The sequence below is a fragment of the Scyliorhinus canicula genome, chromosome 15 (assembly GCF_902713615.1).
Source record: "Scyliorhinus canicula chromosome 15, sScyCan1.1, whole genome shotgun sequence".
NCBI lineage: Eukaryota > Metazoa > Chordata > Chondrichthyes > Carcharhiniformes > Scyliorhinidae > Scyliorhinus > Scyliorhinus canicula.
Window position 1 is genome coordinate 84813551 of NC_052160.1, and position 21693 is coordinate 84835243.

At 59.9% G+C, this 21693-nt stretch overlaps 1 protein-coding gene across 4 annotated transcripts in view; it reads right to left on the reverse strand.

Annotated features, from left to right (window-relative positions):
- The window catches only part of LOC119978411 (transcription factor ETV6-like), a 134234-nt gene extending 120570 nt beyond the window's left edge, over positions 1-13664 (reverse strand). For 2 of the 4 annotated variants that reach the window (XM_038820040.1, XM_038820039.1), the window contains exon 1: positions 13427-13661. In XM_038820040.1, coding sequence (XP_038675968.1) covers positions 13427-13570 — 144 coding nt within the window. In that variant the 5' untranslated portion in view covers positions 13571-13661. Of the gene's footprint in view, positions 1-13426 lie in introns of all 4 variants that reach the window. The other 2 variants (XM_038820042.1, XM_038820041.1) reach the window with 2 other exon arrangements.
- Positions 13665-21693: the final 8029 nt, after the last annotated feature.

Below are 21693 nucleotides of genomic sequence, written 5' to 3' on the forward strand. Positions count from 1 at the left end.
GCCATTAACCTTAAAAAAAACATTTAAAAAAAAAAAAAAAAAATTTTTTTTAAAAAAATGACTTGGTGGGCCGCATAAAGACCTTTGGCGGCCCACGGGCCGTAGTTTGCCCACCCCTGATATAGAACATACAGACAGAAGGATGCCATTTGAGTCTGCACCGACCCACTTAAACCCTCATTTCCACCCTATCCCCGTAACCCAATAAGCCCTCCTAACCTTTTTGGTCACTCAGGGCAATTTATCATGGCCAATCCACCTAACCTGCACGTCTTTGGACTGTGAGAGGAAACCAGAGCACCCAGAGGAAACCCACGTGGACAAGGGGAGAACACGCAGATTCCGCACAGACAATGACCCAGCGAGGAATTGAAGCTGGGATGTGCTTCACTCAAAGAGTTGCGAATCTTTGAAATTCCCTACCCCTGAAGCTTGTGGATGCTCCATTGTTGAATACATTTAAGGCTGGGACAGACAGATTTTTGGTGCCTCAGGGAATTAAGGGGTGTGAGGACAAGGCAGGAAAGTGGAAGTCAAGGTCGACACGTTGGCACAGTGGTTGGCACTGCTGTATCAGTGCCAGGGACCCGGGTTTAATTCTGGCCTTGGGTGACCGTCTGTGTGGAGTTTGTACGTTCTCCCAGCGTCTGCGTGGGTTTCCTCCCACAGTCCAAAGATATGCAGGGATGAGGTGGGGGAGTGGGCCTCTTTCAAAGGGTCGAAGAAAGCTCGATGGGCCGAATGGTCTACTCCTGCTCTGATTCTAATGTTCTTAACTCCAGTTCTGTAACTGTCATGATTGCACTTGACAGGATCAAAGGGAAACAAGTCAACCTTTTCAGAACCACTGGGTACTACTTTTTAAAAAAAACCTTTCACAGGATGTGGGAGCTACTGGCCAGGCCAGCATTTTCTGCCCATCCCTAATTGCCCTTGAGCCGCATTCTTGAGCAATTGCAAGTTTGATGGAAGGTGCCTCAATACAGATGACTGAGTGCAGGAACTGAAAGGTCATCAAGATGAGTCATCTCAACACAAGGATAATCACCAACGTGATGTGGAAACAATATCACAAATCCTGAAACCTCTGCCAGGAATTGTAAACCTCCTTGTCACCTGAGGGAGGAGCAGTGCTCCGAAAGCAAGTGATTTGAAACAAACCTGTTGGACTTTAACATGGTGTTGTAAGACTTCTTACTGTGCTCACCCCAGTCCAACGCCGGCATCTCCACATCAGGAATTGTAAAAGCATATTTCAATTTGGTAACTTCTAAGAAAACTTCAGAAGAATAAAGGGATTAAGGGTTATGGTGTTCGGGACGGAAAGTGGAGCTGAGTCCACAAAAGATTAGCCATGATCTCGTTGAATGGTGGAGCAGGCTCGAGGGGCCAGATGGCCTACTGCTCCTAGTTCTTATGTTCTAAACGACATTCATGTCACAAAGGGACCTGGGTTCAATTCAGACCTCAGGGTACTTTCTCGCCGTGTCTGCTTGGGTTTCCTCCGGGTGTTTTGCCTCCCACAGTCCAAAGATGTACAGGTTAGGTGAATTGGCCATACTAATATTGCCCAAAGATTAGGTGGGGTTACTGAGATAGGAGCGGGGAATTGGCCCTATGTAGGGTGCTCTATCGGAGCAAGGGCCGGTGCAGATCGGATGGGCCGAATGGCTTCCTTCTGCACTGTAGGGTTTCTATGGAAAGTGCCAGGAAATGACTATCTCCAACAAGAATGAACCTAATCACCTGCCCTTGACATTTGATGGCATTACCATCGCTAAATCCCCAACTATCAACATCCTGGGGGTTACCATTCACCAAAAACTTAACTGGACCAGTCAGATAACTACTGTGGTGACAAGAGCAGGTCAGAGGCCAGGAATCCTGCAGCGAGTAACGCACCTCATGACTCCCCAAAGCATGTCCACAATCTACAAGACACAAGTCAGGAATGAGATGGAATATTCTCCCCATGCCTGGATGAGTGCAGCTCCAAAAATCAAATGAAATGAAAATTTGCAGGGGTGAAGTTACTGTGAAAAGCCCCTAGTCACCACATTCCGGCGCCTGCCCGGGGAGGCTGGTACGGGAATCAAACTGTGCTGCTGGCCTGCTTTAAAAGCCAGCGATTTAGCCCAGTGAGCTAAACCAGCCCCTACAGCTCCTACGGCTCCAACAACACTCAAGAGGCTCGACACCATCTTGAACAAAGCAGCCCACTTGAGTGGCACCCCTTCCACAAACATTCAATCCCTCCACCACTGGTGCACAGTAGCAACCCTGTGTACCACATTTATCTTCATAGACTTCATAGAATTTACAGTGCAGAAGGCCATTCGGCCCATCGAGTCTGCATCGGCTCTTGGAAAGAGCACCCTACCCAAGGTCAACACTTCCACCCTATCCCCATAACCCAGTAACCCCACCCAACACTAAGGGCAATTTTGGACACTAAGGGCAATTTAGCATGGCCAATCCACCTAACCTGCACATCTTTGGACTGTGGGAGGAAACCGGAGCACCCGGAGGAAACCCACGCAGACACGAGGAGGATGTGCAAACTCCGCACAGACAGTGACCCAAGCCAGAATCAAACCTGGGACCCTGGAGCTGTGAAGCAATTGTGCTATCCACAATGCTTTTTTAAAAATAAATTTAGAGTACCCAATTATTTTTTCCAATTAAGGGGCAATTTAGAGTGGCCAATTTACCTACCCTGCACATCTTTGGGTTGTGGGGGCGAAACCCACGCAGACACGGGGAGAACGTGCAAACTCCACATGGACAGTGACCCGGGGCCGGGATTCAAACCCGGGTCCTCAGCGCCGTAGGCAGCAATGCTAACCACTGTGCCACCGTGCTGCCCCACGATCCACAATGCTACCGTGCTGCCACGGTATCATCTACAAGATGCACTGCAGGAACTCACCAAGGTTCCTTAGGCAGCACCTTCCAAACTATCAACTATTGCCATCTAGAAGGACAAGCCACACACCACTCTGACTTGGAAATATGTTGCCATTCCTTCACTGTCGCTGGGTCAAAATCCTGGAATCTCTCCCTACCAGCAGTGTGGGTGTATCTGCACCACATGGACTGCATGATTCAAGAAGGCAATTCACCGCCACCTTCTGAAGGGTAATTAGATATGGCAATAAATGCTGTCCTAGCCGGTGAAGCCTACGTCCCATGAACAGATTTTTAAAAAACATTTAGACGGTGGCAGTGAAAGAAACGAATAAACCTTCATTTATATATCACCTTTCACATTCTCAAGGCATCTCAAGTCGCTGCACTACTAACATTATGTTGCTTTTCAAATGTAATTGCTGCTGCTGTTTGGGGAAGTGCAGCAGCCAATTATTGTACAGAAAGAGCCCACAACCTTGAATGAGTTGACAAGGCGGCTAGATAATCCATTCCTGGTGTTGGTTGCGGAGGAATGTTAAGCAGTGCATGAGGAGATGCCAATAGCTGGTCTGATATTTTTGCTTGAACAGGCAGACAGGGGCTTTGACTGAGTGAATGGTGTGAATAAGTGGCAGAGGATCCAGGTGGAGCTTGGGTTAGTGTCCACGGGAGAGGCAGTAGGGTTTTCATGGATGGCCAGAGGATGTATATGGGGAGAAAGAGAGTAGGATGCTAGCCCACCAGTTGAGGAATCAGGCAGCAGAAAGTGAGATAGGTAGGGTGTGGGACGAGAGGGTGTAAGGTGGTGGCAGACCCAGAGGAGGTGAATGGTGTATTTGAGGCCTTCTACAGGAGGTTGCACGAGTCGGAGCCTCTGCCTGGCCGGGGGGGGGGGGGGTTTGAGACGGTCTGGACAGGTTGGAGTTCCCTCAGGTGGAGGGGGAGCAGGGGAGCAGGACTGGGGTTCTGATTGGGCTGAGGGAGGTGATGGATGGTGCGGGTGCGATGCAGGCAGGGAAGACCCCGGGGCCAGACGGGTTTCAAGTGGAGTTTTATAAGAAGCTTGGTGCAGAGTTGGGACTGCACAATGTGGTGAGGAGTATGGGGGAACACCCCCCTCCAGTGTCGCAGGCTTGCATCTCCCTGACTTTGAAGAAGGATAAGGATCTGGAGCACTGTAGTGAGAAGAGAGGTGCCGTCCTTCCCAGGGCTGCCGTCTCCGGTATTGCAGGAAAAGTTGTTGTCAGAGGATGATGTAGAGGAGGGTGTTAAATATCTATAGTGAATTGATGGAGAGGGAGGGCACTCCGGTGGAGGAGATTTAAGTCCAAATGGGAGGAGGAGTTGGGTGGGGAGGTGTGGGCGGGGTCATGGAAAGAGGCCTTGCGGAGGTTTAACGCATCCTCGTCATGTGCGAGGTTAAGCCTCATCTAGTTTAAGGTGGTGCATAGGGCCCACATGACGGTTGCGAGGATGAGCCGGTCTTTGCAGGAGTGAAGGATAGGGGTGGACGGTGGCCCCTATAGAGCCCACAAATCACATCCACATGTTTTGGGCCTGTCCAAAGCTGAGGGGTCCTGGCAGGGGTTCTTGGATGTTATGTCCAAGATTCTGGGTGTGGATGTGGCCCCGAGACCAGAGGTGGCGATATTCAGTGTGTCGGAAGATCTGGGAGTCCAGGTGGGAAGAGAGGTGGATGTATTGGCCTTTGCCTCCCTGATAACCCAGAGACAGATTTTGTTGTGTTGGCGAGACTCGGAGCCACTGACAGTGGAGGTGTGGGTGAGCGAGCTGACAGAATTCCTGCAGTTGGAGGAGGTCAAGTTTATTTTGCTGGGATCGGAGGAGGGGTTCACCCGGAGATGGAAACCGTTGATTGATTTGTTCAAGGTGGATTGAGGGGTCTGCAAATTAGGATGGTGGGTGCGGTGGAGTGTTAGCATCAGGGAGGTTGCGGATTTGTGGTGTCTGGTTAAGTTGATGTTTTTGGTTTTCTGATATTTTCATGTATATATGTAAAAAGCCTTGAATCAAAATATTTTTTAAAAAGTGAATGATGTGAATGGCAGCACCTCTGATATTGGAACACTTCCTCAGCATTCTGCTGAAATCTGAGTCTGGAGTTTCAGCAACCTGACTGTGAAATCCTCCAGGCCAGTGGGTCAAGGGGAGTTTTCAGGACTTGTGAGTTCATGGGATTAGTCAGATCCAGCACATCTAGAAACCCCTGCCTTGAAAAACCCTCTGAAAATATCCAAGTTGCAATCTGTAACTGCAACCTGTCCTATCCATTTGTTTTACTGGCAGATTTGACTGTAAGTGAGTAAGAAGGAGCCATACAGAGGAGGAATCGGCCTCACAGTCGAGACATTGTACACTGTCAGGGAGAATGAACGAGGGCAGGCAGCGAGATTGTGATTAATCTGATTTTGGCCTCAGTTTCTGCAGACGAGTGGAGACGGATGTTCTGGGTCAGTTCCTGCTCTCTCGGGTTGACTCACCATTCCAGCTCCTGCTGCAGGTTCCAACTCAGATAGGAAGTGCCCAGTTCCTTGCTTGAACACTAGCACTGCCACTTCCCCATCCGTCCTGTTTGAGAGTCTGACCCAGGATAAATGCTGAGCTCTGACTTCCCTCTGCAAGTTTCGGTTGGACTGCATCAATTCACTGAAGTATCCAATTTAAATGCAGAATATCACTAACACCACACAGACCACCTTCTTCAGAGTCAGATTACAGCTTGGAGCACAGGATTTACATGTGATAACTCTTACCTTATGTAACTTGGAACTTGGTGCAACTAATTCAGATTCAAGAGTCTTTCACTTGGGACTGGAGGAGTCCGGGGTAAGGGTGGGGTAGCAGGCTGTCTGAGGGCCGGGGGGGAGTCAGGGACAAAGGGTGGTTCTGGAGACACGGAGACAGAAAGTGAGGGGGCCGTCAGGGGTGGCTCAGGGACAAAGCAGAGGGTCCGGAGATTTGGGGGGGGTGGGGGGGCAGTCAAGGACAGAGCAGGTATCTGGGGATGGGGGAACGAGTGATTGGGGATGGGGACAGAGACATTGGGGGAAAGGGATGGGGGCAGAGTGGAGACAGGGGGATGGGGATAGAGTGGGGGGGGAGGGTTATATAGAGTGGGGGGGGAGGAAACGGGGGCAGAGTGGGGGGGAGGGGACGGGACAGAGTGGAGGAGAGGGGACGGGGACAGAGTGGGGGGGAGGGGCCGGGACAGAGTGGGGGAGGGGACGGGGAGAGGGGACGGGGACAGAGTGGGGGGGGGGGGATGGGGACAGAGTGGGGGGGAGGGGATGGGGACAGAGTGGGGGGAGGGGCCGGGACAGAGTGGGGGGGAGGAAACGGGGGCAGAGTGGGGGGGAGGGGACGGGGACAGAGTGGGGGAGAGGGGACGGGGGCAGGGTGGGGGGGAGGGGACGGGACAGAGTGGGGGAGAGGGGACGGGGACAGAGTGGGGGGGAGGGGCCGGAACAGAGTGGGGGAGAGGGGACGGGGACAGAGTGGGGGGGGGGGGGGGGGGGGATGGGGACAGAGTGGGGGGGAGGGGACGGGGACAGAGTGGGGGGGAGGGGCCGGGACAGAGTGGGGGGGAGGAAACGGGGGCAGAGTGGGGGGGGAGGGGACGGGGACAGAGTGGTGGGGAGGGGGACAGGGACAGAGTAGGGGAGAGGGGATGGGGAGAGGGGACGGGGACAGAGTGGGGGAGAGGGGACGGGGAGAGGGGACGGGGAGAGGGGACGGGGGGAGGGGACGGGGAGAGGGGACGGGGGGAGACGGGACGGGGAGAGGGGACGGGGGGAGGTGACGGGGGGAGGGGACGGGGACAGAGTGGGGGGGAGGGGACGGGGACAGAGTGGGGGGGGGAGGGGACGGGGACAGAGTGGGAGGAGAGGGGCCGGGGGAGGGGACGGGGAGGGAGAGGGGACGGAGAGAGGGGACGGGGAGAGGGGACGGGGAGAAGGGACGGGACAGAGTGGGGGGAGGGGACGGGAAGAGGGGATGGGGACAGAGTGGGGGGGAGGGGACGGGGGAGGGGACGGGGACAGAGTGGGGGAGAGGGGACGGGGGAGGGGACGGGGAGAGGGGACGGGGGAGAGGGGACGGGGAGAGGGGGCGGGGAGAGGGGACGGGGAGAGGGGCCGGGGACAGAGTGGGGGAGAGGGGACGGGGACAGAGTGGGGGAGAGGGGACGGGGAGAGGGGACGGGGACAGAGTGGGGGGGAGGGGACGGGGACAGAGTGGGGGGGGAGGGGACGGGGACAGAGTGGGGAGCGGGGACGGGGACAGAGTGGGGGGGAGGGGATGGGGAGAGGGGCCGGGACAGAGTGGGGGGGAGGGGACGGGGACAGGGTGGGGGGGGGAGGGGACGGGGAGAGGGGACGGGGACAGAGTGGGGGGGAGGGGACGGGGCCAGAGTGGGGGGGAGGGGCCGGGGAGAGGGGACGGGGAGAGGGGCCGGGACAGAGTGGGGGGGGAGGGGACAGGGAGAGGGGCCGGGGACAGAGTGGGGGGGAGGGGACGGGGACAGAGGGGGGGGGAGGGGACGGGGACAGAGGGGGGGAGGGGACGGGGAGAGGGGACGGGGGAGGGGACGGGGGAGGGGCCGGGAGGGGACGGGGAGAGGGGACGGGGAGAGGGGACGGGGGAGGGGACGGGGGAGGGGCCGGGGAGAGGGGACGGGGGAGAGGGGACGGGGGGAGGGGACGGGGGGAGGGGACGGGGAGAGGGGCCGGGGACAGAGTGGGGGAGAGGGGACGGGGACAGAGTGGGGGAGAGGGGACGGGGGCAGAGTGGGGGGGAGGGGCCGGGGAGAAGGGGCGGGGAGAGGGGACGGGGAGAGGGGACGGGGAGAGGGGACGGGGAGAGGGGACGGGGAGAGGGGACGGGGAGAGGGGACGGGGACAGAGTGGGGGGGAGGGGACGGGGAGAGGGGCCGGGGACAGAGTGGGGGGAGGGACGGGGAGAGGGGCGGGGACAGAGTGGGGGGGAGGGGACGGGGACAGAGTGGGGAGAGGGGACGGGGAATGGGGACGGGGAGAGGGGACGGGACAGAGTGGGGGAGAGGGGACGGGGAGAGGGGACGGGAGGAGGGGACGGGGAGAGGGGATGGGGAGAGGGAACGTGGGGGGGGGGGGACGGGGAGAGGGGGACGGGGGAGGGGCCGGGGAGAGGGGCCGGGGAGAGGGGACGGGGAGAGGGGCCGGGGAGAGAGGGACGGGGAGAGAGGGACGGGGGCAGAGTGGGGGGGAGGGGACGGGGAGAGGGGACGGGAGAAGGGGACGGGGAGAGGGGATGGGGGGAGGGGACGGGGAGAGGGGACGGGGGGAGGGGCCGGGGAGAGGGGACGGGGAGAGGGGACGGGGAGGGGGGACGGGGAGAGGGGACGGGGACAGAGTGGGGGGGAGGGGACGGGGACAGAGTGGGGGAGAGAGGGACGGGGAGAGGGGACAGGGAGAGGGGACGGGGAGAGGGAACGGGGACAGAGTGGGGGAGAGGGGACGGGGGCAGATTGGGGGGGAGGGGACGGGGAGAGGGGACGGGGGAGGGGACGGGGAGAAGGGACGGGGAGAGGGGCCGGGGACAGAGTGGGGGGGCGGGGACGGGGACAGAGTGGGGGGGAGGGGACGGGGACAGAGTGGGGGGAGGGGACGGGGACAGAGTGGGGGGGAGGGGACGGGAAGAGGGGACGGGGACAGAGTGGGGGGGAGGGGACGGGGAAAGGGGACGGGGACGGGGACAGAGTGGGGGAGAGAGGCCGGGGAGAGGGGACGGGGATAGGGGATAGGACAGAGTGGGGGAGAGTACGGGGGCAGAGTGGGGGGAGGACGGGGGCAGAGCGGAGGAGGTCAAGGACAGATACAGTGAAAGGAGATGGGAAATGGGCAAAGGGCATATGGCCATGGGGCAGGATGGGACGCGACCGCAGGGCCGGACAGGGGCAGGGCACGGGGCGGGACCTGGCCACGGGGTGGGGTGGGACACGGCCACGGGGCGGGGTGGGACACGGCCACGGGGCGGGGTGGGACACGGCCACGGGGCGGGGTGGGACACGGGGCGGGGTGGGACACGGCCATGGGGCGGGGTGGGACACGGGGCGGGGTGGGACACGGCCACGGGGCGGGGTGGGACACGGGGCGGGGTGGGACACGGCCACGATGCGGGGTGGGACACGGCCATGGGGTGGGGTGGGACACGGGGCGGGGTGGGACACAGCCACGATTCGGGGCGGGACATGACCACAGGTGGGGTGGGACACGGCCACGGGGCGGGGTGGGACACGGCCATGGGGCGGGGTGGGACACGGGGCGGGGTGGGACACGGCCACGATGCGGGGTGGGACATGGCCATGGGGTGGGGTGGGACACGGGGCGGGGTGGGACACGGCCACGATTCGGGGCGGGACACGGCCATGGGGAGGAGTGGGACACGGCCACGGGGAGGAGTGGGACACGGCCACGGGGAGGAGTGGGACACGGCCACGATGCGGGGTGGGACACGGCCACGGGGTGGGGTGGGACACGGCCACGGGGAGGAGTGGGACACGGCCACGGGGAGGAGTGGGACACGGCCACGATGCGGGGTGGGACACGGCCACGGGGTGGGGTGGGACACGGCCACGGGGAGGGGCGGGGTGGGACACGGCCATGGGGCGGGGCGGGGTGGGACACGGCCATGGGGAGGGGTGGTGTGGGGCACGTCCACGGGGCAGGGTGGGACACGGCCACGGGGAGGAGTGGGACACGGCCACGATGCGGGGTGGGACACGGCCACGGGGTGGGGTGGGACACGGCCACAGGGAGGAGTGGGACACGGCCACGGGGAGGAGTGGGACACGGCCACGGGGCGGGGTGGGACACGGCCACGGGGAGGGGTGGGACACGGCCACGGGGCGGGGTGGGACACGGCCACGGGGAGGAGTGGGACACGGCCACGGGGCGGGGTGGGACACGGCCACAGGGCGGGGTGGGACACGGCCACGGGGCGGGGTGGGACATGGCCATGGGGCGGGGTGGGACACGATGCGGGTTGGGACACGGCCATGGGGAGGTGTGGTGTGGGGCACGTCCACGGGGCAGGGTGGGACATGGCCACGGGGAGGGGCGGGGTGGGACACGGCCATGGGGAGGGGTGGTGTGGGGCACGTCCACGGGGCAGGGTGGGACACGGCCACGGGGCGGGTGGGACACGGCCACGGGGCGGGTGGGACACGGCCACGGGGCGGGTGGGACACGGCCACGGGGCGGGTGGGACACGGCCATGGGGAGGGGTGGGGTGGGACACGGCCACGGGGTGGGGCGGGGTGGGACATGGCCATAGGGAGGGGTGGGGTGGGACACGGCCATGGGGAGGGGTGGGGTGGGACACGGCCATGGGGAGGGGTGGGACACGGCCACGGGGCGGGGTGGGACACGGCCACGGGGAGGGGTGGGGTGGGACACGGCCATGGGGCGGGGTGGGGTGGGACACGGCCATGGGGCGGGGTGGGACACGGCCACGGGGCGGGGTGGGACACGGCCACGGGGCGGGGTGGGACACGGCCACGGGGCGGGGTGGGACACGGCCATGGGGAGGGGTGGGGTGGGACACGGCCATGGGGAGGGGCGGGGTGGGTCACGGCCACGGGGCGGGGTGGGACACGGCCACGGGGTGGGGTGGGACACGGCCACGGGGCGGGGTGGGACACGGCCATGGGGAGGGGTGGGGTGGGACACGGCCATGGGGAGGGGCGGGGTGGGACACGGCCACGGGGCGGGGTGGGACACGGCCATGGGGAGGGGTGGGGTGGGACACGGGGCGGGGTGGGACACGGCCACGGGGCGGGGTGGGACATGGCCATGGGGAGGGGTGGGACACGGCCACGGGGTGGGGTGGGACATGGCCATGGGGCGGGGTGGGACACGGCCACGGGGCGGGGTGGGACACGGCCACGGGGCGGGGTGGGACATGGCCATGGGGAGGGGTGGGACACGATGCGGGTTGGGACACGGCCATGGGGAGGGGCGAGGGGGATACGCCCATGGGGGGAAGGGAGGGGGACAGGGCCACGGGGCGGGGGGGATACCGGCCACAGGACTGGGGAGGGGGACAGGGCCACAGGGCGGGACACGGCCATGGGGAGGGGCGAGGGGAATACGCCCATGGGTGGAGGGAGGGGGATAGGGCAACGGGGCGGGGGGAGGGGGGATAAGGCCACAGGACTGGGGAGGGCGACAGGGTGACAGGGCGGGAGAGTGTGGCCAGGGAACTGGAAGGGGTGTCTGGGAATGGGAGGGGTATAAGTGATGGGGAGGTGAAATCAAGGACAGTGCCAGGGACAGAGGTGGGGTCCAGAGACAGTGGGGGCAGGTTCATGGTGAGGGGCCATGTAGGGTCATAGAGGTGGTGTGGGGTCCTGGGAGGGGGCACAGGAACTTTGAGGGCTGGGTTTGGAGGGGTGGGGAGCAGGGACATGGGACGGTGGCGGAATGAGGAGCAGGGACATGGGGGGGAGGGGGGAGGGGTTGAGGAGCAGGGACATGGGAGCAGGGACATGGGGGTGGGGAGCGGGGACATGGGGGTGGGAAGAAGGGACGTGGGGGTGGGGGAGTGGGGAGCAGGGGCATGGGGAGTGGTGGAATGAGGAACAGGGACATGGGGGGGGTGGGGAGCAGGGACATGGCGGGGTGGGAGAGTGGGAAGCAGGGACATGGCGGGGTGGGAGAGTGGAGAGCAGGGACATGGTGGGATGGGGGAGTGGGAAGCAGGGACATGGGGGGGTGGGTGAGTGGGAAGCAGGGACATGGCGGGGTGGGAGAGTGGAGAGCAGGGACATGGTGGGATGGGGGAGTGGGGAGCAGGGACATGGTGGGATGGGGGAGTGGGAAGCAGGGACATGGGGGGGTGGGTGAGTGGGAAGCAGGGACATGGGGGGGTGGGAGAGTGGAGAGCAGGGACATGGTGGGATGGGGGAGTGGGAAGCAGGGACATGGGGGGGTGGGTGAGTGGGAAGCAGGGACATGGGGGTGGGGGAGTGGGAAGCAGGGACATGGGGGGGTGGGTGAGTGGGAAGCAGGGACATGGGGGGAGTGGGGGGAGTGGGGAGCAGGGACATGGGGGCTGGGGGAGTGGGGAGCAGGGACATGGGGTGGGGAGCAGGGACATGGGGGGTGGGGGAGTGGGGAGCAGGGACATGGCGGGGTGGGAGAGTGGGAAGCAGGGACATGGGGGTGGGGGAGTGGGGAGCAGGGACATGGTGGGATGGGAGAGTGGGAAGCAGGGACATGGGGGGGTGGGAGAATGGGAAGCAGGGACATGGGGGGGTGGGGGAGTGGGGAGCAGGGACATGGGGGGTGGGGGAGTGGGGATCAGGGACATGGGGTGGGGAGCAGGGACATGGGGGTGGGGGAGTGGGGAGCAGGGACATGGGGTGGGGAGCAGGGACATGGGGGGTGGGGGAGTGGGGAGCAGGGACATGGGGTGGGGAGCAGGGACTTGGTTGGGGAGCAGGGACTTGGGGGGTGGGGTGCAGGGACATGGGATATGAGGGTGGGGTGCAGGGCCATGGGGGTGGGGTGCAGGGACATGGGGGTGGGGTGTGGGGTGCAGGGGCATGGGGTGGGGTGTGGGGTGCAGGGGCATGGGGGTTGGGGTGCAGGGACATGGGGAGGTGGGGTGCAGGGTCATGGGGTGGGGTGCAGGGACATGGGGGTGGGGTGCAGGGACATGGGGAGGTGGGGTGCAGGGTCATGGGGAGGTGGGGTGAAGGGACATGGGGAGGTAGGGTGAAGGGACATGGGGAGGTGGGGTGAAGTGACATGGGGAGGTGGGGTACAGGGTCATGGGGGTGGGGTGTGGGGTGCAGGGGCATGGGGGTTGGGGTGCAGGGACATGGGGAGGTGGGGTGCAGGGTCATGGGGGTGGGGTGCAGGGTCATGGGGTGGGGTGCAGTGTCATGGGGGGTGGGGTGCAGGGACATGGGGAGGTGGGGTGCAGGGTCATGGGGAGGTGGGGTGCAGGGTCATGGGGAGGTGGGGTGAAGGGACATGGGGAGGTGGGGTGAAGGGACATGGGGAGGTGGGGTGAAGGGACATGGGGAGGTGGGGTGAAGTGACATGGGGAGGTGGGGTGAAGTGACATGGGGAGGTGGGGTACAGGGTCATGGGGGTGGGTGCAGGGTCATGGGGAGGTGCAGGGACATGTGGAGGTGGGGTGCAGGGTCATGGGGAGGTGCAGGGACATGGGGTGTCCAGGGACATGTGGAGGTGGGGTGTCCAGGGACATGGGGGGTGGGGTGTCCAGGGACATGGGGGGGTGGGGTTTCCAGGGACTGGTAGCTCTCGCTGGGAAAAGTTGAACATGTCCAGTTGTGAGGGAAGCAGTGAAACATTCACTCCGCTTTCACACTGCACAGGAGCTGCCAGAGCCGCTGGCTCTTGTTGCTGCTTTTAGATTGGCAGCATCGACACTGGGCGCCCAGATCCTGCCCCCTGCCCCCCCCCCCCCCCCCCCCCCCCCCACTTACCCTGAGGCTGGAGTCTGTCATGGTCTCTGCACAAACCCCAGGCAGAAGCAGAAAGTTGGGCGGATTTGCAGCTCCTCCGCCTCTCCCCCCGGGATTTAAACAGAGGGGAACTCGCACCGTCCTCACTCCACTCTCATCGCCCATCGGAATTCTTCCGGGAAACAGAAGCGAAAGCACCGGATTTGGAGGAGATGTGAGAGGGAGGGACACTTCCAGGGATCGGCACTGAAACAGGTAGAACTAGTCACCTCAGCCATGTCATAGCTACAGAAACGATTAAATCAACCCATTCCGGGACATTCAAACAAGAAATAGGCTGTATTTACAGAGTTTAAAGTGGCCCCTCACACGGATGAAGAGGCTAACCGCGGTTTTCGGAGTTTTGAACAGGTTAATTCTGACAGGGACACGCACCCTTTTCAGAGCTGGGGGTAGGATGGAGCAGGCACCAATGGAGTGAATGATTCTGCACCAACCTCTCACCTTAAAACAAGGAGTCACCCCCCCCCCCCCCCTCAATACTTCTCCCACCTGGAGAAGAACTGGAAAGGACTGCGGCTCTGCAGCAATCTGTGGCGAGGGGAGACGGAGCAACTGCTGACCTCTCCTCAGGATTGCCAGAGAGAAGCAGAACTTCTTCAAACTGGGCACTTCTGAGAAAGAGACGTGAATTAAACACAAATGCAGCAGCAAGATGTTGCAGAGGCAGGAAATCTGGAATAAACACCAGAAAATGCTGGGAAAGCTCACCAGCGCTGGCAGCATCTGTGGAGAGAAAGAGAGGAAACAGAGTTAATGTTTCAGCTCTGTGACCTGCCTGATATATGTTGTGATGAATATTTCCAACATTCATCTGTCAGGCCACACAGACGGGAAACATGAATCTAATGGAGTGTGAGAGCTAATGCTGCCCTCTCTGTTGGGAGTGTGAATGAAGTGTGTGGCAATATGATTGATAAGCTGAACCTGTGTGAGTCATTTCCAGGCCGAAACAACACAGAAAGTCGGCAATGAGGAAGGGGTGGGAGTTTACTTTTATGTTCCATTTGAATAACCAAGAACCTGATGAGACATACTTTTTTGATAAATAAAAGTGATGCGACCATCAATTTACACGAAACAAGGAGTTGAAGTAAACTGTGGCTTTAATCGACGAGAACAGTGCCTGCCTGCGACTGCTCTGCTACTGAGAGCTGCCTACAGGGCTACTGCTCTTTATACCTCCCCTCAAGGGGGTGAAGGGTTCACATGTTCAGCCTGTCCGGCACTCGTATCGTGCGCTGTGATCACCGAAGCTCTGGTATCGCAGCTGGCCCGGGTATCGAACCCATCCGTGCGGGCATGGGTAGTGAATGTGCCGGTGCGGGCACAGACGTGGGCTCCGGGAGCGTGTCTTTTGGAGCTTCATTCCTGTGCATCGGTGAAGGGGGAATGGGGGCGGGAGGGGGTGCGGGTGCCATGTAGGGGCCGGGGCGCTGTTCAGCGTAGGTTGGGCGGGGTAAGTTGGGGTGGCAGTGGTAGTGGAACCTGCGGGCGCTAGGTCCCGGAGGGAAACCGTATCCTGTCGGCCGCCGGGGTGTTCTATGTATGCGTACTGGGGGTCGGTGTGCAGGTGACCAGGGGGTCAGACTTATGGCTCCTAACGTGTTTGCGGAGTAGGACGGCCCCGGTGTCTTCAGCCAGAATGGAAGCGAGGTCCCGGAGATGGATTTCCTGGGGAAAACAAACAGGTGGTCATGAGGGGGTCTCGTTTCTGGCCGTGCAAGGGAGGGACCTAATAGAGTGAAGTGTGTCGGGGAGGACCTCCTGCCAGTGGGAGACTGGGAGATTCCTAGACTGTAGGGCCAGGAGGACAGTCTTCCAGACCGTCGCGTTCTCCCTCTCCACCTGCCTGTTTCCCCAGGGGTTATAACTGGTAGTCTAGCTCGAGGTGATGCCCTTACCAAGCAGGTACTGACGCAGTTCGTCACTCATGAACGACAAGCTCCGGTCACATACGTGGGGAAGCCAAACAGGGTGAAGACACAATGTAGGGCTTTAATGACAGTGGCAGCGGTCATGTCAGGGCAGGGGATTGCAAAGGGGAAGCGGGAGAATTTCTCAATGATATTGAGGAAATATGTGTTGTGATTGGTGGAGGGGAGGGACCCTTTTAAATCGATACTGAGGCGCTCAAAGGGCCAGGATGCCATTACCGGGGGGCCTTATCCGGTCGATAGAAGTGCGGCTTGTGGCTTGTGCAGATCGGGCAGTCCCTTATTGGCTCTGACCTCCTCGGTGGAGTAGGGCAGGTTGTGGGCCTTGATGTAGTGGAGAAGCCGGGTGACCCCCGGGTGGCAGAGGTCATCGTGGATAGCCCGGAATCGGTCACCTTGCACGCTGGCACATGTGCCACGGGACAGGGCACCTGGGGCTCGTTGAGCTTCCCAGGACGATGTACTATATCGTAATTATAGGTGGAGAGTTCAATCCTCCACATCAAGATCTTATCATTCTTGATTGTGCCCCGCTGCGTATTATCGAACGTGAAGGCAACCGATCATTGGTCGGTGACGAGGGTAAACCTCCTACCAGCGAGGTAGTGCCTCCAGTGCCGTACGGCTTCTACGATGCCTTGGGTTTCTTTTTCAACAGAGGAGTGTCAAATTTCAGAGACGGCGAGGGTACGTGAAAAAAGTGCTACTGGCCTGCCTGCCTGATTGAGGGTAGCGGCGAGGGCGACATCTGATGCATTGCTCTCCACCAGGAAGGGGACGGACTCATCCATCGCATGCATCGCGGTTTTGGCGATGTCCGCCTTGATGAAGCTGAAGGCCTGGCAGGCCTCGGCCGCCAGTGGGAACATGGTGGCCTTGATTAGTGGGCGGGTTTTTTTTCCGCATAGTTGGGGACCCACTGGGCGTAATAGGAAAAGAACCGGAGGCACCTTTTCAGGGCCTTGGGGCAGTGGGGAAGGGAGAGGGCACATACGGTCGGCGTCGGGTCCCAGAACACCGTTTTCCACGACGTAACCGAGGATGGCTAGTCTGGTTGCGCGGAAAACGCATTTCTCCTTGTTGTAAGTGAGGTTAAGGGTTTGGGTGGTTTGGAGAAACCTCTGGAGGATGGCATCGTGGTCCTGCTGATCATAGCCGCAGATGGTGACGTTGTCCAAGTACGGAAATGTGGCCCGCAGCCCGTACTGGTCCACCATTCGGTCCATGGTTCTTTGAAAGACCGAGACCCCGTTTGTGACGCCGAAGGGGACCCAGAGGAAGTGGAAGAGGCGGCCGTCTGACTCAAAGGCCGTGTAGTGGTGGTCCTCCGGGCCGATGGGAGCTGGTGGTACGCAGACTTCAGACCCACCGTGGAGAACACCTGGTAGTGTGCGATCTGGTTAACCATGTCTGCGATCCGGGGAAGAGGGTACCCATCGAGTTGCGTGTACCAGTTTATGGTTTGGCTGTAATCTACAACCATCCGGTTCTTTTCCCCGTTCCTGACGACCACCACCTGAGCTCTCCAGGGGCTATTGCTGGCCTCGATTACTCCCTCCCGCAAGAGTCGCTGGACCTCAGACCTGATAAGAATCCTGTCCTGAATGCTACAGCGCCTGCTTCTGGTGGCAACTGGCTTACAGTCGGTGGTGAGATTTGTGAAGAGTGGGGGAGGGTCGACTTTTTGTGTCGCGAGGCTATGTACTGATGGAACCATCAATTCACTAGACATGTGCTTTAAGATATGAACAGTGGTTTTAATCTACTTACTACAGAGCCAGCCTGTTACCCGTTGAACTCTCGATGAACTGCAGGCTGGCTCTGGACAAGGATATTTATACAGTAGTCCAGGGGGAGGAGTCATGGGCGGAGCCAAGGGTGGAGCCCTGTACAAACTCCTGAGCATTCCCAGAGCTACTGCCCCTAGTGGTCGGATAACGCTACAATGGTATTGGTAAATACAGTGTGAATTACTAAGTTACATTCACCAAATTCACCCCCTGCAAAAAATCAAGTCCAGCGGGGGTGGTGGTCTACAAAGTCAGTCTGTCCGGTGGTCGAACTGTCCGCTGTGATCTGCGGTGCACCGGGGTTGCAGCCTCTTGCGGTGGCTGGATGGGTGTTGTGTGCTGGGGTATGATGGCGGACTCCAGGGAGGGTTGTGTCCGAGCTTCATACTCTTCTGGTTCGACCGGGGACTGTGGGCGCTGGGGGCTGGCCGCCGCGGGTGCACGGAACTGGTGGAGCGAGCTCGTGGGCTCGGGAGCGCGAGGGGGCGGCAGCATGGGGTGTAGGGTGCAGGTACTGACGCAGCTCGTCGCTCATGAAGGACGAACCCCGGTCGCTGTGCACGTAGCTGGGGAAACCAAACAGGGTGAAGATGCTATGCAGGGCCCTAATGACTGTGTGGGAGGTCGTCAGGGCACGGGATACCAAATGGGAAACGGGAGAACTCATCTACGACGTTTAGAAAGTAAACGTTCTTGTTAGTTGGGGGGAGTGGCCCTTTGAAATCAATCGCGAGGCGTTCAAAGGGCCTAGAAGCCTTGACCAGGTGGACCCTGTCTGGCCTATAGAAGTGTGGTTTGCACTCCGCACAGATTGGGCAGTCCCTGGTGATCGCTTTTACCTCCTTGTTGGAGAACGGCAGGTTTCGGGCTCTGATGTAGTGGGCGAGCTGGGTGACCCCCGGGTGGCAGAGGTCGTTGTGGATGACTTTCAGTCGGTCAATCTGCGCGCTGGCGCATGTCCCGCGGGATATGGCATCCGGAGGCTCGTTGAGCTTCTCGGGTCGATACTTAATATCGTAGCGATAGGTGGAGAGTTCGATCCTCCACCGAAGGATTTTATCATTTTTTATTTTGCCCCTTTGCGAGTTATCAAACATAAAGGTAACCGATCTTTGGTCGGTGATGAGGGTGAACCTCCTACCTGCGAGGTAGTGCCTCCAGTAATGAATAGCTTCCACAATGGCTTGTGCTTCTTTCTCGACTGAGGAGTGTCGGAGTTCTGAAGCGGAGAGGGTACGGGAGAACAATGCGACTGGTCTCCCTGCCTGATTTAGTGTGGCTGCACGAGCTACCTCTGAGGCGTCGCTCTCAACCTGGGATGGAGTGGATTCATCCACCACCCGCATGGCCGCTTTGGCGATGTCCTCCTTGATGCAGTTGAAGGCCTGGCGTGCCTCAGCTGACAGGGGAAATCGTGTGGCCTTAAAGAGTGGGCGGGCTTTGTCGGCATATTGAGGGACCCACTGGGCGTAGTAGGAGAAGAAGCCCAAGCACCGTTTGAGGGCCTTGGGGCAATGGGGGAGGGGGAGTTCTAAGAGGGGGCGCATACGGTCCGGGTCTGGCCCCAGGACTCCATTTTACACGACGTAGCCGAGATGGCCAGTCTGTTTGTGCGGAAAACGCATTTCTCTTTATTGTAGGTGATGTTTAATTTCTGTGCTGTCTGGAAAAAACGGTGGAGGTTGGCGTCGTGGTCCTGCTGGTCATAGCCGCAGATGGTGACATTGTCCAAGTACGAAACGTGGCCCGCAGCCCGTACTGGTCCACCATTCGGTCCATTGCTCGTTGGAACACCGAGACCCCATTAGTGACGCCGAAGGGGACCCGGAGGAAATGGAAGATGCGGCCATCGGCCTCGAATGCCGTGTAGTGGCGGTCCTCCGGGCGGATTGGGAGCTGGTGGTATGCAGACTTTAGATCCACCGTGGAAAAGAGCCGATACTGGGCGATCTGATTTACCATGTCTGCAATTCGCGTAGAAGAGCGTAAATCTATTTATGGTCTGACTATAGTCGACAACCATGCGCAATTTTTCCCCGGTCTTAACGACCACCACCTGAGCTCTCCAGGGACTATTGCTGGCCTCTATAATCCCCTCACTGAGAAGCCTTCGGACCTCTGCTCTGATAAAGACCCTATCCTGCAGGCTGTATCGCCTGCTGCGAGTGGCGACGGGTTTACAGTCCTTTGTGAGATTGGCGAAGAGAGGAGGGGGGGGAGATTCGCAGCGTAGCGAGGCTGCAGATAGTGAGTGGGGGCAGGGGCCCGCCGAAGCTGAGGGTGAGGTTCTTAAGGTTACACTGAAAATCTAGGCCTAATAAGAGTGGCGCGCAGAGGTCGGGCAAAACGTAGAGTTCAAATTTTGAGTAGCTAGCGCCTCGGATTGTGAGTGTCGCGGCGGTGCACCCCTGGATCTGGACAGAATGGGAGCCAGAAGCAAGTGAGATAGTTTGCCGCACGTGGAAAATGGGGAGCGAACAGCGTCTTACCAGGTCTGGGTGTATGAAGCTCTCGGTGCTCCCGGAGTCGAAAAGGCATGGCGTGTTGTACCCGTTGATTTGGACCTCTGCCATCGAATTTTGCAGATGCTTCGGGCGTGATTGATCCAGGGTGACTGCGCCGAGTTGCGGGCCGCGTGACGAGCGCCCGGGAAGGTCGTACTCTTCCGATGAGTTGTCCGAGCGTGGAGATGCAGGTCGGACCCGTGGATCACACGTGGCGCGCGGCGAGGAAGTTGGCGTCCAAGATGGCGGCCCCCATGAGTCGCACATGGCCGGCCGCGTGGTGGAGGTTTGCCAAGATGGCGGCCCCCATGGTTTGCACGTGGTAGGACGGGGCGGGATCGGGGCATAGGCCGCAGCGTTTCAGGCCCCGCGGGCCTGCGGGTGTGGGGAGCGATTACTTTGTGCCGCTGGGGAGTTGGAAGCTGGGGCCCTTTTAACGAGGCACACTCTTGCGTAGTGGCCTTTCCACCCGCAGCTGCTGCAGGTCATGTTGCGGGCCGGGCACTGCTGCCGCGGGTGCTGATTCTGGCCGCAGAAATGGCAGGCTGGAGCAGCCTGGTGGCTGGCTGGGGCAGCATGGTGTCTGGGCGGCCGCGTGGCACAGGCCTGGGGGAGTCGCTGGTTGGGGGCCCATGATTGGGTCGCAGGGTCCACGGGGAACGAGGTGAGGCTGCGGAAGGAGACCTCCATCGTGGTAGCAATTTCCGCAGTTGTTTCTAAGTCTTGGGCCCCCTTTTCCAGCAGTCGTTGGTGCGCATAATTAGACTTGAATCCCACTACAAAAACATCGCGTACAGCAAGTTCTCTATGTTCAGCCGCGGTAACCGCTTGATAGTTACAGTCATTTGATAGATTATTGAGCTCTCTTAAAAATTCGGCAAGTGATTCTGTAGGCCACTGGTGGCGAGTCGTGAACTCATGGCGTGCGTAAACTTCGTTAATGGGCCTTACATACATCTTTTCGAGTATCGCTAGAGCTGCAGTATATGAACCGGCCGAGTTTAGTTGCATAGAGATTCTGTGGCTCACCCTCGCGTGCAGTAGACTTAACTTCTGTTCCTCTGTTGTTTCGGCTGTGCTCGCTTCTGCCAGGTAGGCCTTAAAGCACCGCAGCCAGTGGGAGAAGATTTCTTTTGCCTCTGCATCCTGTGGGTCGAGTTCCAGGCGTCCAGGCTTGAGGGCTGATTCCATGATCGATCCTGACTGTTCTTAAGTAGATTAAATTGATGGAACCATCAATTCACTAGACACGTGCTTTAAGATATGAACAGTGGTTTTAATCTACTTACTACAGAGCCAGCCTGTTACCCGTTGAACTCTCGATGAACTGCAGGCTGGCTCTGGACAAGGGTATTTATACAGTAGTCCAGGGAGAGGAGTCATGGGCGGAGCCAAGGGTGGAGCCCTGTACAAACTCCTGAGCATTCCCAGAGCTACTCCCCCTAGTGGTCGGATAACGCTACTGCGCTTACAATGGAATTGGTAAATACAGTGTGAATTACTAAGTTACATTCACCACATGTACGCTGAGTGGAGTTAGGGGCCCGCCGAATTTCAGAGTTAGGCTCTTGAGGTTACACTGGAAATCTAGTCCCAACAGGAGAGGAGCGCAGAGGTCGGGGAGTGCACATAACTTAAAATCGACGTACTCGGCGCCCTGTATTGCTAGGGTTGCGGTAGTGCATCCCCGGATCTGCAGAGAGTGTGACCCAGAAGCGAGGGAGATGGTTTGGTGCGCCGGGAACATTGGGAGCGAGCAGCGTCTTACCATGTCTAGATGAATAAAGCTCTCCGTGCTCCCAGAGTCGAACAGGCAAGGTGTTTTGTGTCCATTTACCCAGCCGGTCATCATGGAGCTCCGGAGGTGTTTGGGTCGCGACTGGTCCAGGGTGACTGCGTTGAGTTGCGGGTAGCCGGCGTGGTTGGAGGTGCTGGGGTGGTCCCAAGGTGGCTTCCCACGTCGGTCGCATGTGTCGGGCGGCTTTGCAAATGGCGGC